The following is a 15,777-nucleotide window of genomic DNA, read 5'->3' on the forward strand; positions in this document are numbered from 1 at the left end:
AGCTTCCTATTATTGCTCTAATCAAATCAGGTGTCCCAATAAGGCTTAGTGAGTTAGGAACTCTCTCTCTCTCTCTCTCTCTCTCTCTCTCTCTCTCTCACACACACACACACACACACACACACACACACAAATTAATTCTGTCCGAAATAGTTCATTCTCTGTCATCCCTTTAATTCTTTCCCCAGGTCCTGTGGATATCTATACATTTTGTCTTCACCTGAAATATGTGCATGACAGTGGATTTTCATTTCTGAGTTTATTATTAACCACAAATATTTGACATTTGTTGGTTTTGAAACTCAGTCTATACAGACTTGACTGAGAGCCAAGATTCTATATTTTACCGTGTACATCTGTGGTTGTAGTAGTACTGGACCAATGAAGAGTCATTTGTGTTAAAATCTGTTTGATGTCTGTTATATATGTATAACAGAACTGTGCATATACTGGCCCGGACTGGATTATCATATTTTGGCTTAATTGCACTACTGGCACAAGCTCTCTTGCCACCCAAGTCACACAACATTGTCATATACTGTCCGTGGTCCAGGAACACTCCTTGGGATTGTGGAGGGAGGCAGAGGTAAATTTCTTTCTACTGCTGCTCACCTGGTTCTGCAAACGAGGCCTTGGCACCATTAGGGGGAGGGATGTCCAAACAAAACGCTGCCTTTGGGAAAATAGTTTTTTTTACCATCTCTCCCCATGGTGTCTCAGTCTTGAGGGATAAGGGATTATTTCTTAAACCAGCCAATGAATGCCTGGGGTATGCACAGAGGCTGTGATAGGGGGAAATATAACACTGCCGCCTTCCACCTCCTTCTTTCCTCTGTTCCAGCGAATCACTGCAGGGCTAGAGGGGTGCCCCTTTACCACCGAGTGTGTCAGGGATGTCACTCTTTTCCTCCTCTCCCCAGGTGAGTGTTATGGGGCCCAGGGTCCTCCTTGGCCAGGAAATGTGGGAGTGCGGGGTCGGAACCAAGAGAAAAAGGCTGGTGGTGCCAACAGATCAGGTACTAGAGAATGCAAGGCACTGGGGGATCTACTGCTGACCCCCTCCCCACACTTGGCCACTTGAAGCGACTGTTTTAATTTGGCTAGCAGCCAGGCTGATCCTAATTAGCCAGAATATAAACAATAATTTACCTATATACAGAAAGACCTTGTTGTTCCCTTCATGGAAAGCCTGAATGAAATGTAAAAGCATTTTTTCTGAACCTGGAAGTTACAGTTAGCAGGATCCTAAACCAATTTCTACTTATGGTTTAGTTTGGCTTTTTCTGAATTTCATAACAATGGCCTCTCTCACTTTGGACAAAACATGGACCTGTGGTTTATTAGGGGATCCTTGATTTAATTACTGCTTGCACTGGCAAAAGACTTCTTAATGATCATTCAAACACTGACATGGAAAAGTCACCAGATCCGGATAATAAATTATTGCACACAATTACCAGGGACACAGGGTGCAAAATGTTACCTCTGACATCTGTTGAGTATATTACAGTGGTGTTCTTGAATACTAATTCATGCATTCCTTATTGCAACTGCATGTTCATGCTGAATTTCCTCCCTCTCTTGCCAAATTCTGATTCCAAGATTGATAACTCTATTCCAGGGTTCTTTTCTATGAATCTGGAAAATACTGTAATAGTCCATTTCTACCACAACTAAACATTTAATAATAATTTTAATAAATAATTGGTGATCAGCAATCTGCAATGTTGTTCAACACATCTTTAAAGAGACACATTTCCATCACAACCGTGAACACATTGTTCAGGGTGCGGAAAGGAGACATATTACATTTTAAAATGTCCCACAAGAATAGATGGACTAACAATGACACTTGAATTAAAGTTTATAAATAAATCAGTTTCAATGCTATTTTATGTCTTGGTTGAATACTGGGTCTAAATCTGGATCCAATTCCATGGTCCAAACCCTCTTGCCTAGTGATGCTGGCATATGGCAAATAACATAAATTTTGAAGGCAAATTGCGCCAAGTTAAGAAATCACTGCAGACATTATCAGTTTCATACCAAATTGGATGACCCAGAATGTAATGTTTACAATGATTTCTTAGCTTTGGCAATTTGCCTCCAAAATGTATGTATGTATGTATGTATGTATGTATGTATGTATGTATGTATGTATGTATGTATGTATGTATGTATGTATGTATGTATGTATGTATGTATGTATGTATTTATTTATTTATTTATTTATTTATTTATTTATTTATTTATTTAATTTATATCCCGCCTATCTAGCTGGTTAAGACCACTCTAGGTGGCTGGCACCAGGCAATTAGATGGATAGAGACACTGACCAGTAAAATAGATATGAATGAAACATTATTGTTAGTTTCATTATTTACAGGGGGAAATGAGAAACCTGAAAATAAAGAATTAATTGCAAATCTTATTCTTAGCTTTGGCAATTTGCCTCCAAAATGTATGCTATTTAGGGCTTTGGCCCTTACATGCAAACATCCTGTACAATATATGAGAACAGAGAACTGGTTCTGAATCTCTATCTTTTGCCTTTTTAGCACAAGGCTGCCTTTAGTCATCATTCAGGTATTACTTCTATGATGTAATCAGAGTTTCATCTTAACAAAGATTAAGAAATACAGTGGGGTCTCTACTTAAGAACGTCCCTACTTAAGAACAATCCAACTTAAGAGCAGCTCCATTTGCTAAATTTTGCTTCTACTTGAGAACAGAAATCCAAGATAAGAACAGGAAAAAAAACCTTTCCTGCTCTTTTTTTAACCTTAGGTCATCTTAGGTTAAAAAAAAATCTCCCCATAGTGGTAGAGTACGTATTAACCAGCTTTGGTTAATGTACGAACACACCTCTACATAACAAAAAAACAGCCAGAACGGATTAATTGGCTTTCAGTCCATTCCTATGGGAAATTTTGCTTCAACTTAAGAACATTTCAACTTAAGAACACCATTCCAAAATGGATTAAGTTCTTAAGTAGAGGTTCCACTGTAGTTTCTATGGACGGAAAAGAGCAGATACGGATTAAATGGTTTTCAATGCATTCCTATGGGAAATGCAGATTCAACATAAGAACTTTTCAACTTGAGAACCACCTTCCAATACGGATTAAGTTCTTAAGTAGAGACCCCACTGTAGTCTAATTCATGTTGGAGAGGAAGATGCAGCATCCATCTGTTGTACCTGCATGAAATCCCACTCACAACCTTTATCAGTCCTTGCAGAGTCCCTGATTCAATGTTATTTACAGAAACAATCTTGGACATCTATCTCTGGTCCAAACAACAATAAACATAACCAGTAGCATGGTTGTGGGTTCTTCCCCAGAAAGAAAGAAAAAACAGGGGCCAAGTAATTTAGAAAAAGGGGGTTGTGTTACAGCAGTGGGAGAGTAAACAATCTTCCCCCCCTTTTACAGTAACATACAATACAGCAGTACAACAGTGGAACCAATTACCTCAGGAGTTGGTGAATTCTCCGGCACTAGAGGCCTTCAAGAGAAAGGTAGCCAGCCATCTTTCAGATATAGCTTAACTTGGATTCCTCTATTGAGAAGAAGGTTGATGGCTTTGTAGGCCCCTTCCAACTCTACTATTCTATGATTCTATAAACTGAAGCTACCTATAAACATAATTCCTTTCCTCCTCCAGTCTGCAGCACACTTCAATAAACCAGGAAGTCTTTAACTTGGAAACTATGATTACCAGCTTCAGAAAAAAAAATAGGATCCTAAATAACAGTTTGGAATTGATTTCAGATCATGGCTTCTCTGAAACTGAAAACTAATTTCCTGCTTAATTAGAGACTGCTTAGTTTTCTCATGCTGCAAAGCAGGGGACAAAGACACCATATACTTATTCCCAGTCTGACTTATTGTTAATATATGACAATCCAAATGCAACTATAAGCCAGGGTAACTACTGTATATGTTCCATATTCAGAGGCAGTATTCTTCTAATTTATAGATGCTGGGGGCAACCAGAAACCATGCGGTTCTCATCATGCCCCTTTCTGAACTACTTAGAGGCAACTGGATTAGTCTTTGGGAGAAAGAGTGCTAGATTAAATAGACCTTTGATCTGGACCAGCAAGGCAATTCTTACTATTAAAATAACAATGGAAGGTGTAGTGGAACCCCCACGTCACACTTGTCCATCATTGGAAGTTCAAGGGGAAGAGCCAATGAGAAGACAGGAGGGGTGGAACCAGGAGGGGAGTTGAAGAAACAGTTTGACAAGAGATAGTTGGGGATGTGGAATAACAGGGGTTTAGGAGAGAGAAGAGGAGAGTTAGGGAATTGAACTGAGAGAGCTAGGAGAGTGATTTGAGAAGGTTAATATATATTGAACAAGCAGGAATGAAATTATATGTACAGTGGTGCCTCGCTTAACGGGTGCCCCGTTTAACGAAGAATCCGCATACCGATGCAGATTTTGCGATCGCAAAAGCGATCGTATTACGATGTTACCTATGGGGAAAAATCGCAAAGCGATTTTTCCCCATAGGCACCATTTTCCCCCAGCTGACCGGCGGGGGCATCAGAAGGACCGCGGGAGAGGGCTCCCCCTGCGGTCCTTCTCAAGCTCCCGCCGGTCAGCTGGGGGAAAATGCAGGTGGGAGCTTGAGCGGGGAGACCTCTTCCTCCGAGGAGGCGGCGGCGGCCGCTCATCTGAAGGCCGGGCTCGCTCCTCCCGGGCCGTGGAGGGGGAAGGGGGAAGAAAAAGACCCAGCGCTGCCGGGTGCTTGGCTCCTCCTCCCCCTTCACCTCCTCCTCTTCCAGCCGGCAGCCGGCTGCCTTGTCGCTTCCCGGGCCGTGGAGGGGGAAGGGGGAAGAAAAAGACCCAGCGCTGCCGGGTGCTTGGCTCCTCCTCCCCCTTCACCTCCTCCTCTTCCAGCCGGCAGCCGGCTGCCTTGTCGCTTCCCGGGCAGTGGAGGGGGAAGGGGGAAGAAAAAGACCCAGCGCTGCCGGGTGCTTGGCTCCTCCTCCCCCTTCACCTCCTCCTCTTCCTCTTCAAGCCGGCAACCGGCCGGCTTGTTCCTCCCAGGGCGGCAGCGGCGGCGGCAGGGAAAGGGCCTGGCGCTTGGCTCCCCCTCTCCTGCTTCTGGCTACTTTTGAAACACCCGCCGGCCAGCTGGGGGGAAATGCCAGCTGATCGGCGGTTCCAAAATGGCGGCCCACTATTTTCTGGAGATTCCTCGCTTACCGAGGCGGCGAAAATGGCCGCCCCTATGGAGGATCCTCGCTGAATGGTGAGTTTTTGCCCTATAGGAACGAATTAAACAGGGTTTGATTAGTTCCTATGGGGTTTTTCTTTCCGTTTAGCGATGTTTTCGTACAGCGACGTTAATCCTGGAACGGATTAACGTCGCTGTGCGGGGCACCACTGTACTATAAAATAGATGCTGATTAAAAGTATATTGTAGTTTGGAATAAAACTACTTGCAACCAAATACATAATCAAATCCTTGTTAATACCTGATACAGTTCTTACGTGATTTGCCTTTGTGATTTACTTGACAATAAAAGAATATTTTTAATTAAACCTCTGATTCCTAAGTTCAATAAACCTTAGATTTGGCAGCACACGTGTATAACATGCATAATCGGTATTAGGAGGATAATACCTGGTGGCAGCTAAAAGAGAAAAGGGCGCCAAATAAACAGGGGCAACAAAGTCTAACGCCACAGAAAGTGTCTAGAAGTCTTAGTAGTTTATAAGTCAACTGTGTCCACGACACTAAAAAACCTTGAACACAACACTAGGCTGCATCAACAGAAATACAGTGTCCAGATCCAAGGGAGTTTAAGAAGATGTAGCCATGTTAGTCTGTGCTAGTGTATCAGGCAAAACACAAAAAGAAAAATTAAAAATTAAGACGATAAAAACATTGTGGCTCCTTAAAGATTAACTGCTATATTTTAACGTGAGCTTCGCGGACCAGTCCACTTCCCTCAAATCAAGGGAAGTATTAGTTTTGTTCTATTTTGCTTTGGTAAGATCCCACTTTAAATACTGTGTCCAGTTCTCTGGGCACGACGTTTTAAGAACGATATTTGCAAGCTGGAATGTGTCCACAAAGGTGATCAGGATGGTAAGAAGTCTGAAAACTAAGTCTTGTGAGAAGCAGTTGAGGGAGCCTGATATGTTTAGTTTGGAGAAGAGAATGACGAGAGGTGATATAATTAACATTTTCAAGTATTTGAAGGCCTGTCCCATGAACAACTGAAGCAAGGATGCTTTCTACTGGTCCAGACGATAGAACTCGAGATGGGGCACAGGTGGCCAGCTTGTGCACTACATGTGTAAGCACTTTCCTCCTATGTCTCAATTGTGGTAGCAGCTTGGCTGCCGCAGCCCCACCTCCCTGCTCACCCAGCCACTCCGGCAAGGGGGTGGGAGGACAAGTCTCCCTGCTCAGCTGAGGAGTGACTGGTCGAGCAGGAAGGTGGGGCTGTGGCAGCCAAGCTACTACCATGACTGGGACACAGGAGAGGATGTGGGCCATGTGGTATGCGGTCCGATGGGAAGCCCCTATCTCTAGATACGACACAAAGCAATAGATTCAACTTAGGAGAAAGCAACCCCCCCCCAAGTATTACGGAGAACTCTTTGATAGTAAGAGCTGTTTGTCAAGAGATTGGACTACTTGGAGGATGGGCGGTGGATTTCTTGCTTTAAAAAGGGGTTGGACTCAATAACTTTTGGGGTTTCTTGTAATTCTACAGTTCTATGATCCTGTAACAAATGCAGCAGTGTTGTATTTAAAGTAATGAGTAACAACAATGGAGCCTTTATGGAAATATTCTGTTCTTTGTTCTTTCTTCTACAATGGGTAAACTGTGAGAGTGCATCCATCTTTGACTATGGCCTTCATCCTATTTTCACACACTAAGGGCTTCAGTATTCCTACCTAGGCTTTATGCTGATTGATTCTGAAATGATTCCTTGAAACAATAAACTTCTTCTCTTACTTTGTGACGAGCCTCCTTGAGTTCAAGATTTGTTGTCATAAGAACACTTTATTCCCCTTCACGGATTGCTACCTTGTCATGGCGAAGGGGCTTGAGTAACTCAGAGAAGCTATGGGCTATGCTGTGCAGGGACACCCAAGACGGACAGGTCATAGTGGAGAGTTCTGACTAAACACAATCCACCTGGAGTAGGAATTGGCAATGCCACTCCAGTATCTTTGCCAAGAATGCCCCATGATTAGAAACAAAAGGCTAAAAGATATGATGCTGGAAGATGGGACCCTCAGGTCGGAAGGCGTCCAACATACTACTGAGGAAGAGCAGAGGACAAGCACAAGTAGCTCCACAGCTAATGAAGTGGTTGGGCCAAAGCCAAAATGACGCTCGGCTGTGGACGCGCCTGGAAGTGAAAGGAAAGTCCGATGCTGCAAAGAAAAATACTACAGAGGAACCTGGAATGTAAGATCCATTAACCTTGGGAAGCTGGATGTGGTCAAACAAGAGATGGCAAGAATAAACATTGACATCCTGGGCATCAGTGAACTAAAATGGACAGGAATGGGCGAATTCAATTCAGATGATTATCATATCTACTATTGTGGGCAAGAATCCCATAGAAGGAATGGAGTAGCCCTCATAGTCAACAAAAGAGTGGGAAAAGCTGTAATGGGATATAATCTCAAAATGATAGAATGATGTCAATAAGAATCAAAGGCAGACCTTTCAACATCACAGTAATCCAAGTTTATGCACCAACCACCAATGCTGAGGAGACTGAAATTGACCAATTTTATGAAGATTTACAACACCTTCTAGAAATGACAGCAAAGAAAGATGTTCTTCTCATTATAGGGGATTAGAATGCTAAAGTAGGGAGTCAAGAGATAAAAGGAACAACAGGGAAGTTTGGCCTTGGAGTTCAAAATGAAGCAGGGCAAAGGCTAATAGAGTTTTGTCAAGAGAACAAACTGATCATCACAAACATTCTTTTCCAACAACACAAGAGGCGACTCTACACATGGAAATCACCAGATGGGCAATATCGAAATCAGATTGATTATATTCTCTGCAGTCAAAGATGGAAAAGCTCAATGCAGTCAGCAAAAACAAAACCTGGAGCTCATTATGGCGCTGATCATCAGCTTCTCATAGCAAAATTCAAGCTTAAACTGAAGAGAGTAGGAAAAACCACTGGGCTACTCAGGTATAATCTAAACCAAATCCCTTATGAATACACAGTGGAAGTGAAGAACAGATTTAAGGAACTAGATTTGGTGGACAGAGTGTCTGAAGAACTTTGGATAGAGGCTCGTAACATTGTACAGGAGGCAGCAACAAAAACCATCCCAAAGAAAAGGAAATGCAAGAAAACAAAGTGGCTGTCCAACGAGGCCTTAGAAATAGCAGAGGAGAAGGGAAACAAAATGCAAGGGAGATAGGGAAAGTTACAGAAAATTGAATGCAGACTTCCAAAGAATAGCAAGGATGGCAAGAATACACAGAGGAATTATAACAGAAAGATTTGGATATCCCAGAAAACCCAGATAATGTGGTTGCTGACCTTGAGCCAGACATCCTGGAGAGTGAAGTTAAGTGGGCCTTAGAAAGCTTGTCTAACAACAAGACCAGTGGAGGTGATGGCATTCCAGTCGAACTATTTAAAATCTTAAAAAATGATGCTGTTAAAGTGCTACATTCAATATGCCAGCAAGTTTGGAAAACTCAACAGTGGCCAGAGGACTGGAAAAGATCAGTCCACATCCCAATCCCAAAGAAGGGCAGTGCCAAAGAATGCTTATTTAACTTATATGCAGAATACATCATGCGAAAGGCTGGACTGGAGGAATTCCAAGCCGGAATTAAGATTGCCGGAAGAAATATCAACAACCTCCGATATGCAGATGATACCACTCTGATGGCAGAAAGTGAGGAGGAATTAAAGAACCTTGTAATGAGGGTGAAAGAGGAGAGTGCAAAAAACGGTCTGAAACTCAACATCAAAAAAACTAAGATCATGCCCACTGGTCCCATCACCTCCTGGGAAACAGAAGGGGAAGATATGGAGGCAGTGACAGATTTCACTTTCTTGGGCTCCATGATCACTGCAAATGGAGACAACAGCCACGAAATTAAAAGATGCCTGCTTCTTGGGAGGAAAGTGATGACAAACCTAGACAGCATCTTAAAAAGCAGAGACATCACCTTGCCAACAAAAGTCCAAATAGTCAAAGCTATGGTTTACCCTGTAGTGATGTATGGAAGTGAGAGCTGGACCATAAAGAAAGCTGACCGCTGAAGAATTGATACTTTTGAATTGTGCTGCTGGAGGAGGCTCTTAAGAGTCCCCTGGACTGCAAGGAAAACAAACCTATCCATTCTAAAGGAAATCAACCCTGAGTGCTCACTGGAAGGACAGATCCTGAAGCTGAGGCTCCAATACTTTGGCCATCTCATGAGAAGAGAAGACTCCCTGGAAAAAACCTTGATGTTGTGAAAGTGTGAAGGCAAGAGGAGAAGGGGATGACAGAGGATGAGATGGTTGGACAGTGTCATCAAAGCCACCAACATGAATTTAACACAACTCCTGGAAGCAGTGGAAGATAGGAGGGCCTGGCGTGCTCTGGTCCATGGGATCACGAACAGCTGGACATGACTAAACGACTACGAAGACCAGTGGTCACACAGCTCAGTATAGTTTGCATTGATCAGCAACATCGCAGCAAGGTTTCCCCAACTACAATTGGGAAATGCCCAAACATGTGCTCTAATTGTGAATTACAGTTCTTCCTCTTTTATTGCTCCCCCATCTCCCATACGCTCAGAGGGTCTAATTCAGCTGAGTGCTTGGAAGACATCTTGAGTTTACAATAAAAAGCTCATTAAAAACATCCATTCAGAATACTGTGACAGTGAAAAATGTCAGTCACTGGAAAATCTATAATATAGTTGTATTAATGTTGTTGGTCTTTCTGATGGGTTTGTTTTGTTCAAAATTTAGGCACTGTTTGTTGTTGTTTATTCTGCCCTATGAGTGCCTGTATTTATTTTAACTTATACTGATCTGGAAAAAGGATATGTGTCCATATGTATGTTTATCTTATTATTATTATTATTTATTGGACTTATATACCGCCCCATAGCGCTACAAGCACTCTCCGGGCGGTTTACAATTTTTAATTATACAGGCTACACATTGCCCGCCCCCCCCAGCAAGCTGGGTACTCATTTTACCGACCTCGGAAGGATGGAAGGCTGAGTCAACCTTGAGCCGGCTACCTGGGATTTAAACCCCAGGTCGTGAGCACAGTTTTAGCTTGCAGTACAGCGTTTTAACCACTGCGCCACGAGGCTCTCTATCAATCTAGCAATCTCTCTATCAATCTCTCTATCAATCTATCTTCCTACCTAATGGGCTAAATCTATATTGTAGTCTCAGCTACAGTAAACCCACCAAATCGATAGGAATTACACACATATTAAGTAGCTATTTTGCAATTTATTCAATGGGTCTATTCGGAGAATAGCAAATGGATCTAGAATTTTCAGATACTTATATGGAGAATTAATTGCCAGATATGCAAAGACAGAAATTAGCTTAATTACATTAGTACCCCCGTATCTGTGAAGGATCCATTACACAATTACAGCAAATATCTGAAACTGCAGATAGTAACGAACCCTATATACAACATATAAGGAGGTGGGACAAAGGCCACAAGGGAGTAGGACAAAGATCATAAGGCCCACCCAGTTGTATGTTCTACCTAGACCTGTGGTAAACCACGGATAACTGAAACTACGGATACCGATCCCACAAACATGGGGATCCTACTGTATTTGTTTCTAGTTAAAAAAACCTTTTCCTATTGTAATAAACCATGCAGTTAGTATCATTACTAGAGATAAAAACATTGAAATCACCTTTCACATGGCCCCTAAATGGAAGCACATTAATTACTGAATGAGGAATAAAGCAGTCAATAGTTATTAGACAGTGAATATCTAGGTCAGAACTTATATACTGTACTTCTGGATGCAAGACCTCTGGGTAGTGTGGGCGGCATATAAATTGAATAAATAAATAAATAAAAATAAAATAAGATAGAAACCACTGTGGATGACTATGAACAATTATTTTATGACTGTGAATTTCTAAACTGGGCACTGTCATAGATAATGATAGCTGTGGATCTGATCCAAGGAACTAGCCTATGGTGCGAACTCCTCTGGAACAATGCATTGTTTCTTATTTATAATTTGGACTGATGCAGATTATTAATTGTCTGAGATTAAAACTGCTGTTTTTCAACTACAAATTTTAAAATCTACACATAGCATTGAAAGTTTAAGTTGCAAAGATTTTACTCCAACAGCAAGAAGTAACAACAATGCCACCACAATCTTAAATTTGCCATGTGTACTGAAAGCTTAGTCTAAAATTCAGGGTACTGTAGTTAGAATGCAAATGGAAACTATGAATAGTTGTAGGAAGTAAATTGATGATTAGTAAAAGCACATTCAGGTGTGATACGCCAACACATGCATTGATCTATGGCTGAAATGCTATAGAGGCAACTGAATATGTGGACCATATTGATGTACAGTATATGAAAATGTACATGTAACACAGCAGGATACAACATTAGCAAGTTTGAAACAAGCCGAACAACTAAATTGCTGAGTTGTTACTGTAGCCCTTAGCAACTTTTAAAAACACACAATTCATTCCTATTTTGATGGCTGTATTGTTACTTACAAAGTACTTAAGCTCTTTCAGTTCAGTTATATAAAGAGTGTGAATAAAAATCCAGAATTTTTAGCAATTACTATATTAAAAGTCTGTTACAATTACCAGTGCAAAGAAATTTAACCCTAGATTAGGAATGATGAAAGACCAGCATGGAAGCACATTATATGACCAAGAGAAAATAAAAAGGCAGAAACAGTGCACTGAAGTCCTGTACAGAAGAGATAAAAGAATGACAGATTCTTTTGATGAGGAAAGAAAAACCTTTGAAAAAGTGAAGTGAAAGCTGGTCTGAAAGCACTGGGAAGAAATAAATCACCAGGAGTATATGGGATACTGATAGAACTATTTCAAGTCCCCAAGACTGAATCTGTCATTCTAACAAGAATATGCCTACAAACGTGGAAACTAAAACATTGGCCCACAGACTGCCAATATTCAATATACATTCCAATTCCCAAGGAAGTAGAGGCAAAGGAGGGCAGTAAATACAGGACCATTGTTCTAATTTTCCATACAAACAAAGTGATGCTCAAGGGATTGCAACAAAGACTTTTTCCTCTTATGGAGTGAGAAATGCCTGATACTCAGGCTAGATTCCAAAAAAAGAAGAGGCACTCGAAATCATGCTGCAAATATCTGCTAACTGCTGGAGCACACTAAATAATTTCAGAAGACAGATTGTGCTTTATAGATTACAGCAAAGCCTCTGACTACGTGGATCATGAGAAGCTATGGGCTGTTCTGAAAGAAATGGGTGTGCCTCAGTACTTCATTGTTCTTGTGTAACTTGTAATGTGGACAAAAAAGTGCTGCTAGGACAGAATATGGAGAGGCAGAATGGTTTTCTATAAGCAAAGATGTCAGGCAAGGATGCATTTTATCTTCCTGTTTGTTTAATCTATATTCAGAACATAACATGGGGAAGCCAAACTAGATTCAGATGAAGGAGGAGTGAAAACTGGTGGAAGAAACATCAATAATTTAAGATAAGCAGGTGACACCACTTTATTTGCAGAAAGCAGCAAAGACTTAAAAGTAATTTTGATGAAAGTGAGAGAAGAAAGTGTTAAAGCAGGATTGCAGTTTAATATTAAAACCAAAAATCATGACTACGGAAGTACGATATAGCCTTAATGTTGACAATAAAGAAATTGAATTTGTTAAAGACTTTGTATACTTTGGCTCAATCATCAATCCAAATGGAGACTACAGCCAAGAAATCAGAAGGCTGAGACTTGGAAGGGCAGCGATGAAAGAATTAGAAATGGATGTGTCACTGGAGACCAAGGTCAAAATCATCCTCACTATTGTATTCCCCATCATACATACGACTGCAAAATAAGCTTGACTGAAAAAAAAATTGACTCATTTCAAATATTGTGCTGGAGTAGAACTCTCTGGATACCCTGGACTGCCAGAAATATGAACAAGTAGGTGCTGAACTATATCTGGAAGCAAAAATGATGAAACTGAGCTGCCATGTTTTGGACGTACCATGAGAAAGCAGGATTCGCTGGAAAAGACAATAATGTTGAGAAGGGCTGAAAACAGCAGGAAAAGAGGAAGACCAAATATGAGATGTACTGATTCCTTAAAGGAAGCCATGAGCTTGAGAGGCTTACAAGACCTGGGCAGGACTGCTGAGGACACATTTTGAAGATTGATGATTCATAGGGTTGCCATAGGTTGAAGATGACTTGACAGCACATAACAACAATATTAAAGTAAGATAAAATACATATTTTGTTGTCTAGATATGACGCATGAAAACACAGCTTGAACATTCCTGTGTTTTGCTAGACAACAGAGGATATAATTAACTATCCCTGGAGATCTGCTTAACAAATGATGACAGTGTGAAGAATTTAATTATAGAAAATTAAGCCAAAAAGGGCAAGCAATTTTGACTTTTTATCAAAAATGCTTTCAAGCACTTGGCTAAGTCAATAGCGTTTATAATACCAGTTCCCTTGAACAGCAATAACAAAATAATAAATTGTAAAAGTTGTTTGATTTCATGTGTCTTTTGTGCTTCTGATCAAAACCATACTATTCCTCCTAATTCCACATTGTTGATATATTCCATCTTCATCCTTGCAGTAATACACATGGAATTTGCATTTAAGCAGTATGGACTAAATAAAAAGAACTGGTATCACTCCCCTTTAACCCTATGCTATATGTATATATTTTATTTTTGAACAAACCAATAGAAATTAAGTAAACTGATTACTTTTTAAAATTAAGCACTTTTTACCAGTTTTATAAAATATCTTTATGAGGATTCAGTAAAGGAAAAGGGTGCATAGTAATTTGAACTATGGGAAACATGAGAAAGAAATTATGAACATACCTCCTCATACAGTCCAGAGCTCGAATAAAGAAATCTTTGTGTAGCTGATGCTCATCTCTTAAAATTGAGCATTGTTCTAGTGTCACTGACATTGATGTTCTATCTTTGGCACTTTTACAACAGGTGAACCGTATTCCATTTAGCTTGCGGCAAATCTGCAACACACAGAGAAATTGAGTCAGTGACTGCCATGAGTTCCAGTGGGATTATACAGACCAGCATATTGGGAAATGCAAACATTTTACAAATAGATCAAGAATTGTTTTAGCACCTTCATTTTGACCAAGTAAACAAAGGAGAATTGAGCTGCTGCTGCAGCTGCAATAATAATAATAATAATAATACTAATAATACTAATACTAATACTAATACTAATACTAATACTAATACTAATACTAATACTAATAATAATAATGATGATGATGATGATGATGATGATGATGATGATGATGATGATGATGATGATGATGCAGAAAATGGCATAAATAATACTAGAGGATGAACAAATAATTAAAAAAAAACCCTCTCATGTCATGGCTATTGGAGGGATGTGTGTAAGAAAGCCTAGAATAAAGAAGCATTATTGTCCAGAATGCTGACAGGTGATATCCCTCGGTAGGGGGCTTGATTGCCAACATACAATCCTCCAGCCTTAAAGAACTACTGCCACACATTAGGCAACATAACATGATGAAGATGAAAAGAGGAAGACCCTGTCACAGACCTAGATGCCAGTTGTGCCTCTGTACCTAACAATGGCAGCATCAACAAGTATCCCAATCATGTCAACTTCAATTTCATGGGCTCATCTGCTTATTCATTCTCTACTGTAATTTATGCTACCTTCTACCAGCATTACCTGTTTGCTTCCAATACAAACAGGGCGATCCTTTCCCAAAAGAAAGAACAGACACATATAAAACATTAGGAAGAGCAACACAGGGAGACCAGTTTCAAAACACTTCAGTCTCCCAGGACACACTGTTATGGATCTCAAAGTGGCTACTGTAGAAAAAAGAAATTATAAAGGGAGATTCAAGAGCGGGACAGCAGCAATTGACTACGTAAAGAAGCTGCTTGACATGTCTAAGGGCCAAAATGGGATTCAAGGATTCTTAGTGCACTACCTATATTAATAACCCAGCTTTTTGTAATATCATATGGATATAAAATAGTTGCCTCCCATGATAGACTTTGATGTCTGCACCTTAACAATTCTTATCATATCTGTGACAGTCAAATCTACCTAGTTTATCATTCGGGCTAGTTAACAACTTGACTGTCCCATTCCTCAGTCAATGATCCACTGTCATCTGCTTAGTATCTGTATCCTCAATTGGACTTGAATCTCACCACCACAGAATACATTCAGACACAGTACTACTAATATTTAGGTGCAATAAGGAATACCTGAGACCACAGGAAGAAATTTCACTGAAAAAGGTCTTGAAATTGGTTTCAAAATGGATGAAGCTTTATTTTGTCCAAAACACTTATTCAAGTGAAACAAAACTATTGAACAATAAATTTTCTTATTCCTAGATAGCACAATTATTGTCACCTTTACTGCCTGAAATAAAAGTGTTTTTCTGACATATTGAGTTCTTTTGTGCTGAGCATGAAACATCAGCATTTTTAATCTCCTGGTCACCTCCTTTAATATGGAGCAGCAATAGCCTCATAAA

The 15,777-nt window shown here is 40.4% G+C and overlaps 1 protein-coding gene across 12 annotated transcripts in view; it reads right to left on the reverse strand.

Annotated features, from left to right (window-relative positions):
* INPP4B (inositol polyphosphate-4-phosphatase type II B) overlaps positions 1-15,777 on the reverse strand; it is a 329,973-nt gene that overhangs the window by 21,397 nt on the left and 292,799 nt on the right. For 10 of the 12 annotated variants that reach the window (XM_073001618.2, XM_073001620.2, XM_073001617.2 and 7 more), the window contains one exon: positions 14,093-14,247. In XM_073001618.2, the coding sequence (XP_072857719.2) occupies positions 14,093-14,247 (155 nt within the window). Of the gene's footprint in view, positions 1-1,336; positions 1,631-14,092; positions 14,248-15,777 lie in introns of those variants that run through there. The other 2 variants (XM_078394738.1, XM_073001622.2) reach the window with 1 other exon arrangement.

The sequence above is a fragment of the Pogona vitticeps genome, chromosome 5, assembly GCF_051106095.1.
Source record: "Pogona vitticeps strain Pit_001003342236 chromosome 5, PviZW2.1, whole genome shotgun sequence".
Classification (NCBI taxonomy): Eukaryota; Metazoa; Chordata; class Lepidosauria; order Squamata; family Agamidae; genus Pogona; species Pogona vitticeps.